Below are 11,023 nucleotides of genomic sequence, written 5' to 3'. Positions count from 1 at the left end.
AATCAAGATAGCCTATTAGTATCAGCGACAGCAACAGCGAGAGCAGACAAACTGCCGCACATTTAAGTGGGTCACAGAAGACTGGAAAATCTCACAGCTTTGGATATGTCACATATCCAGGGATGAGCCTTCTCTTCACTCTGTATACATTGTAAACATTTTTAAGTGATCAAAACACTCTATTGGCTCTAAAGAGAGCATTTTACACCATATGAAAGGACTCAAATTCTCTTGCTATTTAACCAAACTCTCATTTCCACACAGAAGAGTTTGCAAATTTTCAATGTTTAAAACAATGTTTTTGATGATGGTGGGCACTGGTGGCTCAAGCCTGTAATCTCAAGAGGTTGAGTTCTGGAGAATCATGGTCTGGAATCAGCCCCAGCAGAAAAAGTCTTCAAGATTCCATCTCCAAAATAACCAGCACAAAGCAGGACTGATAGGATGGCTCAAGTGGTAGAAGGCCAGTTGAGCAAGCATGAGGCCCTGAATTCAAACTCCAGTACTGATAAAAACAAACAAAATCTGTTACTTCCATCAATAAAGAAAGGAAGAGTAAATGAAACTTTCAACTCTTAAACCCTGAGAAATAAAATTGGGAACAATTCTGAAACAAAGCATTGTTTTATTTTTTTTTAATTTTTATTTTTTTTGGTCGGTCGTGGGGCTTGAACTCTGGGCCTGGGCGCTGTCCCTCAGCTCTTCAGCTCAAGGCGAGACTCTACCACTTGAGCTACATTGCCACTTCCGGTTTTCTGGTGGTTTATTGGAGATAGGAGTCTCATGGTCTCTCCTGCCCGGGCTGGCTTTGAACCGCGATCCTCAGATCTCAGCCTCCTGAGTAGCTAGGATTACAGGCGTGAGCCACCAGCGCCCGGCCAAAGCATTGTTTTAAAGGTTGATATAAATATTTAAAATATTTCTCTTCAAAATAAACCACTCAGCTCTCTCACCGTGAGTCTCCTGACAAATCGCTGTCTACTCTCTGAACCTTAGGCTCCTGACAAATCGCTGTCTACTCTCTGAACCTTAGGCTCGTTTTCTTCTTTCTCTATCCTCCTCAAGTTTTCAAATGGCCCAAGAAAATAATTCCATTAGAAAAAAGATCATGAGGTCTGGGAAGATGGCTCAGTGGTAGTGCTTGCCTTGCATGCATGAGGCCCTGGGTTCGATTCCTCAGCACCACATAAGCAGAAAAAGCCGGAAGTGGCGCTGTGGCTCAAGTGGTCTTGAGCTGAAGAGCTGAGGGAAATGCCTAGGTCCAGAGTTCAGGCCCCATGACCAAGGGAAAAAAAAACAAAAGATCATGATATAAATACAATGTGAGGCTACATTTGATTTAAGGTAATAATTATAAAATGCCAAATAATTTAACTATGCAAATCCTTGATATAAAAAGAATCCATTCTGTCCTGAATGTAATAAACCAGTTCAGTGACAATGTGAAATAAAGGCAAAAATATTTATAAAATTCAAGTAAGAAACCAATTACCAAAAATCTTTTTACAAAGATAAATGTAATGTGGCTTGCCACTTTCACAAATTGCTAAGGAGGTTGACAATAAATGGTTTCAAAAATTACTTTAGAAAAGTAGAGCTGTGTAGCTCAAGTGGTAGAGCTCTAGCCTTGAGCAGAAAAGCCAAGAGCAGGAGGCCCTGAGTTCAAGCCCCAGCACTGGCATGCATGTGCATGCGCGTGCACGCACGCACACGCACACACACACACACACACACACACACACACGACTTTAGGGAAACTAGAGAGTGCATTACATATTGTTGTAATACATGATATATTTCATATATCCGTAACAGTAATACTGCAATAGGAAGTCATTTTAATCTGTGGATCTACTACTATTTGGCAAGTATATTTTCTTTTTTCAACTTCTTTGCTATAACTAAATTTGTACATGTTAGCCTTCAACAACTATAAGCTGGTATCAGAAGTCTCAAATAATAATACTATACCAACAACATAAAACAAAGTTCTTCTTAAATCTTTTGTCATTATAACAAGTATAGTTCAAAATACACAAAATTGCTACCCCAAAAAGTTTAAAATGTCTAACGCCTTATAAGGTGGGGGGAAAGGGAAACAAAAATTGAAACATTCATCCTTAGAGATAAATTTGAAGTCTTGCACTTCCGAAGCACATGGTATGTTCGATCCCAGGCCATCTTCTTTCTGACCAAGCTCAATCTTCTACCACTTGTCTGTGTGATACCAGGTTAATCTCCATTTTGTGGGTTTCAGTTTGAATTTTCTTGAATGTTTGCAAAACTGGTACTGGACTTGAGACGTTTGGCTATATAAGAAAAAAAAATGTTATGTTTTAACTTAGATTTAATTTTCTTGACATTTTTCATTATTTCTATGTAAGCTATCCCATTTTTGTATTGAATAGATTGAGAATTAGCTGGATAGATTTAATCACTTAAGATTTAAAATCTAAGCCTATTTTTTATGAACCTTAAAAAACATAATTAGAAACTGCATATGGCTTTGTCAGGAGCAGTAGCAACTACAACAGACCTCATTCCTACCTTTTTGAACATCGCAATCTTACGTATGTAAATGTTGCTAAAACTAGACTACTTACAAAAGTACTGTAAAGCATCATAATAAAAGAGAGACTAGACAACTTCAGACCAATGTCTGAAAGCAGAACTGCCAGCATATCTACAGAGGAACTGAAAGATGATTGGGAAAGAAATGAAGATTAAACGCAAGAAAATATTTGCAAAATAACTGCAAGTTTTGTGGCTTTCACAGAAGATGGATGCTTGTGACTTTTATTGTAAACACAAGCAAAATGCCCACCATGTGTTATAAATGTTTTCACAATGTTAACTAGATTTACAAGGCAAATGAGATTTAAAAATTTAAAGGTAAAATTGTCTCTCATCAGTCAGATTCACACAGCATTTTGCTGTTATTCTAAATAAGTGCCTTCAAGACTGAGCTATTAAATTTAAGATATCGATGGATAGACAGATAGACGGATGGACAGACAGACAGGCTGGCAAAGTTAAAAAAAGAACAAATAAACTATGACAGAATTTCCCCTTTACTAGCTAGCTTTTGTTGTTTTTTTTCCAGTGCTGGGGTTTGAACTCAGGGACTCATGCTCCCTCAGCTTTGAGGCACACGTCCAGCCCACTACTCAACATTTTAAGATGATGAGATACTACAAGTTCAGATCAATCTGATCTGTAGATCAAAACAAGCATTTTAAATAGGCATATTAGAGGGGAAAAGTTAAATAAAGAAGCACCAGAAAGAAGTCAAAGGGGACTGGGCACTGGGGGCTCATGCCTGTAATCCTAGCTACTCAGGAGGGTGAGATCTGAAGATCGAGATTCAAAGCCAGTCTGGGCAGGAAAGACCTTAAGACTCTTATCTCCAATAAACTATTCAGAAAACTGGAAGTGACACTGTGGCTCAAGTGGCAGAGTGCTAGCCTTAAGCTGAAGAGCTGATGGACAGTGCCCAGGCCCAGAGTTCAAGCCCCACAACCAACAACAACAACAAAATAAGTCGAAGGGGGAAAGAATTTATATATATTTTTAGAATAGGAATACTATTTGTGAGTAAAAAAAAAAAAGGATTAACCTTATTTTCCTCAAAACATTATTTCTTAAAAACTGAAAGCCTAAGGTGTGAGAACATTCTGCCATTATGACAGGGAATGAAAAGCTCACGTGGCCCAGAAACCCTTCTTCTCTAGCTCAATGCTCTGGCTCTCTCTGGCGGGAGAGAGGAAAGGCATGCCTCTACACAGAACTTGTGCTGCATGCCATGTAGCATCCTTGGATCTACGATTCTAACTTGTTCATCAACAAATGGCATCTTCCTGCCTACCACTCTGAGGAGGTTCTACCATTGCAGACTGCACTATTGACACCACTCTGCTCCGTTGCTGCCCCATCTGGGGGCAATCTAGCTTTCTCAAATAATCACCTGAGTTTTGGTTCTCTGAGTTTTGGTTATCTGCACTAAGAAAACTCCTATATCTAAGATGTAGAGAGACATTTCAAGCTAATATACTCATCATTTCTATGCACAATTTTTTTTTGGGGGGGTCCAGTCGTAGGGCCTGAACTCTGGGCCTGGGCGCTGTCCCTCAGCTCTTCAGCTCAAGGCTAGCGCTCTACCACTTGAGCCACAGCGCCACTTCCGGCTTTTTTCTTTTTGCTTATGTGGTGCTGAGGAATCGAACCCAGGGCCTCATGCATGCAAGGCAAGCGCTCTACCACTGAGCCACCTTCCCAGCCCTTTATATACTCATCATTTCTAAAATGTGCCTGAGGCCTTTGTTTTTGGTTTTAAGCAGAGAGAGCCTCACGCATGTTAAGCAAAAGTTATACAGTGAGCTATTCCCCCAGTCCCCTAAAACTTTTAAATACAGACTGTTATCTAAACAAACAGCTGTAAAAAGAAACTTACGTAGAATGAGTTTGCGTTTCTTTTGCTCTGAGTGTAGGAAGCTACTAAGGTAGAAGACAACAGGTAGAAAGAGGATGAACACAGAAACAGCGATGACGGGCACCGTATCACTGCAAGGGACCGAGCAGTTGAAAGTTCGGCTCCAGAGTTTGCGAGTAATATTCATCTGAAACAATGACCAATAACAACGTTATTCTACTTTATATTGAACTTGTCTGAAATTTTCTTAATATTTTGTTAATATCTAAGTAGGCCTTCAGAATTTAGACTAAATACACTGTCCTAAAAAAAAAAATCTATTGGTGGCCGGGCACCAGTGGCTTATGCCTGTAATCCTAGCTACGAAGGAGACTGAGATCTGAGGATAGTAGTTTGAAGCCAATCCAGGCAGGAAAGTCTGTGAGACTTTTATCCCTAATTAAACACACACACACACACACACACACACACACACACACAGTCACACAAAGCTAGAAGTGGAAGCTGTGGTTCAAATGGCAGAATATTAGCCTTGAACAAAAACACTAAAGGACAACACCCAGGCCCTCAGTTCAAATCCAGGACCACCCCCCAAAAAAAAACTATTGATGGTTGAGAATAATTTCTTCTGACTTGGAAATAGATTGTCTTGTGTACAAATTGTATCTACACAGAAATGCCATATTCGAAACTCATAATATTGACCAATGTATGCTAGAATGTTAACTACTCATATCTTTCAGAGAGCTATGCTAACAAGAATACATTGAGAGCCTGTTACAAGTCAAGCACTATTAAAGGAGAAGTGAACTACAAACAAATGTCCTCAGGTGTAGCCATTAGAAGCACTTTTTACCTTTTTGGTTTTTTAACCATTCTTGGGCCTTGAACTCAGGGCCTGGGCTCTGTCCCTGAGCCACTCTGTGCTCAAGGATAGTGCTCTACCATTTGAGCCACAGTGCCACTTCTGGCTTTTTCTGCTTATATGGTACTGAGGAATCAAACCCAGGGTTTCATGCATGCTAGGCAAGCACTCTACCACTAAGCTACATTCCCAGCCCTTTTTGCCTTCTTAAATATTATTTGTTCACTAGTTTCCTCTGAGCTGCTACAATAACTCACACTCATTATTCTCAACCAGTAGTAAGCTTGTCAATTTTCACCTCAAGTTCTCTACATTGAACCAGTTTCTGTTATCCTCTAATGCTTTCTCAGGTATCTCATTCGTGCCAACGCCATCTAGTGGTGCCCTGTGTAAAGGCAAGCTATACAATGGGGAAGAAAAAGCTTTTTCCTTGACCATTTGTGCAGGGCATCAGTGGACATACTGAATGATGAGCAAATAAAATAACCCTTGTGGACAGGCACTGGCAGCTCATGCCTGTAATCCTAGCTACTCAGAAGGCTAAGATCCGAGGATCATGTTTGAAAGGCAGCCCAGGCAGCAAAGTCAATGAGACTCTTATCTCCAATTAACCACCAGAAAACTAGAAGTAGAGCTATGGCTCTAAGTGATAGAGCATTAGCCTTGAGCAGAAAAACTTAGGGACAGTGCCCAGGCCCTGAATTCAAGTCCCATGATCGACAATAACATCATCAACATCATCATCATCATCATCATCCTTGTACTCACGTGGCTTATATTTCAGTCAGATGAGACAGACTAAAGACAAATGGTTTAGGGTCACAATAGGTGGATATAGATTAGGAATTGATTTTGAAAAATATTTTAGTAAAACATAGAAACTTATTTAATTAGCAACAAGTTCATAAATATAAGACGGAAACTTTTTATCTCCAATTAACGAGCAAAAAGCTGGAAGTGCAGATATGGCTCAAGTGGTAGAATACTGGCCTTGAGTAAAAAAGCTAAAGGGAGCTGGGAAGGTGGTTCAATGGTAGAGTGCTTGCCTTGCATGCATGAGGCTCTGGGTTTGATTCCTCAGCACCACATAAGCAAAAAAAAGCCGAAAGTGGCGCTGCGGCTCAAGTGGTAGAACAGTAGCTTTGAGCTGAAGAGGGATAGCGCCCAAGCCCAGAGTTCAGGCCCCATGACTGACACACAAACACACACACACTCACACACACACACACACACACACACACACACACACACACCACACACACACCACACACACACACAAAGCTAAGGGACAGGGCCTAGGCTCTGAGTTTCAATCCCAGTAATGCCAAATTGTCAACTCACTTATAAAGCCCTTTATTGATTTTTAGTTTAGTTTGACAGACCAGGATATTCTAAAACCTAAGTATTTTAGCTATTTCTGTTGACAAGAGCATATGCATACTCCAAGCTATCTCCAAGAGATAGTACCAGTGAAGACACTTTGATGAACCCTGCAAAGCATGCATCATACCATAGCAAAGTACTTACTGCATCTTCTACATCAATGCACAAATGTGTTCCAGGTTCAGCCTTCTTCTCAAGGTCATTCATTTTTTGCATTTTATTATACAAACTACTGAGTCTTTTGTATGCTGCATGACAGTTTTTGCAAACTTCAGAGTAATTTTTTGGTGAGCTCCCCTAAAATGAGAAGGGAAGATGTAATACCCATCACAAACATTACACACATCTTTGCAATATGAATTATTTGCCTTCTCCTTCTTGCCCAGAGGACAGTGACAATATGGTGCATAGCGTATTAAAAATGCTGGTTGTATGGCTGGGAATGTGGCTTAGTGCTTGCCTAACATGCATGAAGCCCTGGGTTCAGTTCATCAGTACCACATAAAAACAGAAAAAAACAGAAGTGGTGTTGTGGTTCAAGTGGTAGAGTGCTAGCCTTGAGTAAAAAGAAGTTCAGGGAGAGTTGCGTAGGCTCTGAGTTCAAGCCCCAGGACTGGCCAAAAAAAAAAAAAAAGCTGGTTGTACCCAGAAATAAGCCCACACAGTTATAGACACACACACACACACACACACACACACACACTCTTATTCTTTATTATTATTATTTGTCGGTCATGGGACTTGAATTCTGGGCCTGGGCACTGTCCCTCAGCTCTTCAGCTCAAGGCGAGCGCTCTACCATTTGAGCCACTGTGTCACTTTCGGCTTTTTCTGCTTATGCGGTGCTGAGGAATCAAACTCAGAGCCTCATGCATGCAAGGCAAGCACTCTACCACTGAGCCACCTTCCCAGCCCCAGCTCTCTTATTCTTGACAAAGATGCCAAAACTGAATTAGACAGGAAAATATCTTTAACAAATAGGCCTAGGAACACTGGATACCCTATATGTTAATCCACATGTGGGACATTGAAACTATATCCATTCCTTACCTTGTACAAAAACCAATTTAAAAATGGATCAAAAAAATAAAAATAAAATAAAATAAAAATGGATCAAAGAAGCTGGGAGCTGGTGGCTCACACTAGTAATCCTAGCTACTCAGGAAGCTGAGGTCTGAGGATCACAGTTTGAAGCCAGCCCAGGAAAGAAAGTCCAGAAGACTCTTATCTCCAACTATCCACTAAAAAACCTGGAAGTATAAGTGTGGCTCAATTGGTAGAGCTCCTGTCCTGAGCAGAAAAAGCTAAGGGATAATGCTCAGGCTCTGCGTTCAAGATCCAGTATCAGCACAAACAAAAAAAGAAAATATTTGAAAACATAAGGATAGGCCACAACTTTCTGAATTCAGCAATCCAATGATTCAGAAAATAAGAGCAAGAATTTGACTAATAAAATTATATCAAATTTAAAAGGTCTGCACAGCAAAGGAAACAATTACCAAAAGAAAAAGACAGACAATAAGCTGAGAGAAAATCTCTCCTGGCTATTCTTCCAACAGGGAATAAATATTCTTCTGATAGGGGATTAATATCCAGAATATATAAGGAACTTGGAGCACATACATTTGTATAAGACAGTAGTTGAAATACCTGAAGATTATGTTCAAAGCAGGTCAAGGTCTCGTTAAACAGAGCGAGGAAATGTTCTGTGCTGTTTGATAAATTTTCACTGTTGTTTGTTAAACAATCTGCCAAGAAAAGTAAGTTAATATATCACAAGCAATAATTACATGTTGTCACCTTCTGTTTTTGCTATGGTAATTCTTTATTCTAATAAACACATAGTACCCTGCATTAGAGAATTTTCCAAATACAGGAAGTTTACCTTTTCCAAAAGTTTTCTTTTTCTTTACTTTTTCTTCCTTCTTTTTTTGTCAATCATGGGGCTTGAACTCTGGGACTGGGTGCTGCCCCTGAGCTCTTCAGCTCAAGGCTAGTACTCTACCACTTAAAAGTTTTCTTTTAAATCATAACTATTTCCATGAAAATCTTAAAAAATAATATACAGAACCAAATAAAATTAATATTGACCTTTAATGGTGAAATGTCATAATCATGAAAAATAGCTATCAAATGCTGTTTCTCTCAGCTTGCTTCCTCAGTTGGTGGTCTTAACACTTGAGTCATGACTCCAGGCCAGCTTTTTGATGGTTATTCTGGAGATGGAATCTTGTGGACTTTTCTTCCCAGGATGGCCTTCAAATGGAGATCCTCTAGATCTCAGCAAGGACTTCAGGTGTGAGCCACCAGTGGCTGGCTTCATATGCTGTCTTAAAAATGCTATTTAGGCATAAAACTTTTTCGCTAAATTTTTATGCCCCTTTATTTTTGTGCCAAATTTAGTAGCTCTTTATCTCTTCCAACTTCACTAAGAAGTTCATTTATTGTACCAACTGACAGCCTTTTTAATTTGCTTTCTTTTCCATTTTTATTGTTATTATAAAGGTGATGTACAGAAGGGTTATAGTTACATAATTCAGGTAATGAGTACTTTTCTTTTGGACCATGTAACCCCTTTCCTTCCTGCTCCCAGTTTTTCCCTCCCACACACAAGTTATATAGTTCTTTTTCAACATAGTGTCTAGTGAGTATGGATGTGCTCTTTTTTTTTCCTTTTTTTTGGTTGGTAGTGGGGCTTGAACTCTTGGCCTGGGCACTGTCCCTCAGCTCTTCGGCTAAAGGCTAGCGCTCTACCTCTTGAGCCACAGCACCACGTCCAGTTATCTGTGGTTTACTGGGGACTTTGCTGCCTGAACTGGCTTTGAACCATGATCCTCAGATTATAGACGTGAGCCACTGCTGCCTGGCAAATGTGCTCTTTTTTTTTTGGGGGGGGTCATTCATGGGACCTGAACTCTGGGCCTGGGCACTGTCCCTCAGCTCTTCAGTTCAAAGCTAGTGCTCTACCACTTGAGCCACAGCGCCACTTCTGGCTTTTTTCTTTTTGCTTATGTGGTGCTGAGAAATCAAACCCAGGGCCTCATGCATGCAAGGCAAGCGCTCTACCACTGAGCCAACTTCCCAGTCCCAACGTGCTCTTTCTTTAAAAAAAAAAAATTAGCATAAATAAACTGTACAAAGGGCTTCATGGTAATATTTACAACATGGATATAATGTACTTTGATCAAATTCATCCCCTTAATACCCTTTCTAGTCCCTTCCTCTCATCTCTCTTAAAATGTTTTTGGCAGTACTGGTGACTGAACTCACGGTGTTGTACTTGGTAGTCAAGTGCTCCACCATTGAAGCCATGCTCCCACAAGTCCCTTTCACTATTTTTTTTAGGAGGAAAGGTATTGGGCACTGAACCCAGAGTTTTGTGCATGCTAGGCAAACATTCTACTGCTAAGCTACTAGATTCATTTGTTTTTTCTATCATGAGTTAAGGGTGCAGAGAGACCAGTAAGAATTTTGTCTAAAATACTGACAAAAAAGGCTTCAAGTTTGAAATTACACTGAATAGTTGAGGGTTGTTTTTTTGTTTTGTTGGTCATGGGGCTTCCACCCAGAGCTTGGGTGATCTCTCTGAGCTCTTTTGCTCAAGGCTAGCACTCTACCACTTTAAACAGCCACAGCTCCACTTCTGATTTTCTGGTGGTTGATTGGAGATAAGAGTCTCATGTACTTTCCTGCCCTGGGCTGGCTTTGATCCATGATCCTCAGGTGTGAGCTACCAGCACCCTGCCAGAATAGTTGTATCTATTTCTAAACATGTTACATAAATTGTATTTCTCTGCAACTTGCTTAGCATTAGCTCAGGCTCATTCATTCCTTTTGAGTTTGATGTCAGAATATAATACCACTTATGTGTCCAGTTTCCATCTGGTGAGGCTGCTCGTTGTTCCTTTGTCTTGTTCTCCCTGTGTGACAGCCTGCTATCAACCGTCTGGCTTCATGTCCCAGAACTGGAGCCAGCCATTTGCATCTCACTCTCTCAAACCCCACTCTCCGAAGTGGCACTGTGGCTGAAGTGGAAGAGTGTTCACCTTGAGCTGAAGAGCTGAAGGACAGCACCCAAGCCCAGAGTTCAAGCCCCATGACCAACAAAAACAAACAAACAAAAAAACAACCCCCCTCTTTTCCTACAAGATACCCACAAACATCCTACATTCTCTACTCCCAGTCTGCTTAAAGAACACTATTGAAGGGCTGGGAAGGTGGCTCAGTGGTAGAGCGTTTGCCTGGCATGCTGGAGGCCCTGGGTTCAATTCCTCAGCACCACATAAGCAAAAAGAAAAAAGCCGGAAGTGGTGCTGTGGCTCAAGTGGTAGAGCGCTAGCCTTGAG

At 40.6% G+C, this 11,023-nt stretch overlaps 1 protein-coding gene across 1 annotated transcript in view; it reads right to left on the bottom strand.

The window, feature by feature from the left end:
• Positions 1-1,671: 1,671 nt before the first annotated feature.
• Ostm1 (osteopetrosis associated transmembrane protein 1) overlaps positions 1,672-11,023 on the bottom strand; it is a 23,857-nt gene continuing 14,505 nt past the window's right edge. Inside the window, exons 3-6 of the mRNA XM_013022389.1 lie at positions 8,328-8,425; positions 6,822-6,974; positions 4,451-4,616; positions 1,672-2,309 (exon numbers count right to left, since the gene is read on the bottom strand). Coding sequence (XP_012877843.1) covers positions 2,254-2,309; positions 4,451-4,616; positions 6,822-6,974; positions 8,328-8,425 — 473 coding nt within the window. The 3' untranslated portion in view covers positions 1,672-2,253. The remainder of the gene's footprint in view (positions 2,310-4,450; positions 4,617-6,821; positions 6,975-8,327; positions 8,426-11,023) is intronic.

The sequence above is a fragment of the Dipodomys ordii genome, unplaced genomic scaffold (assembly GCF_000151885.1).
Source record: "Dipodomys ordii isolate 6190 unplaced genomic scaffold, Dord_2.0 Scaffold62, whole genome shotgun sequence".
In the NCBI taxonomy this organism is placed as follows: domain Eukaryota; kingdom Metazoa; phylum Chordata; class Mammalia; order Rodentia; family Heteromyidae; genus Dipodomys; species Dipodomys ordii.
This window is presented reverse-complemented; position numbering and strand designations above follow the sequence as displayed.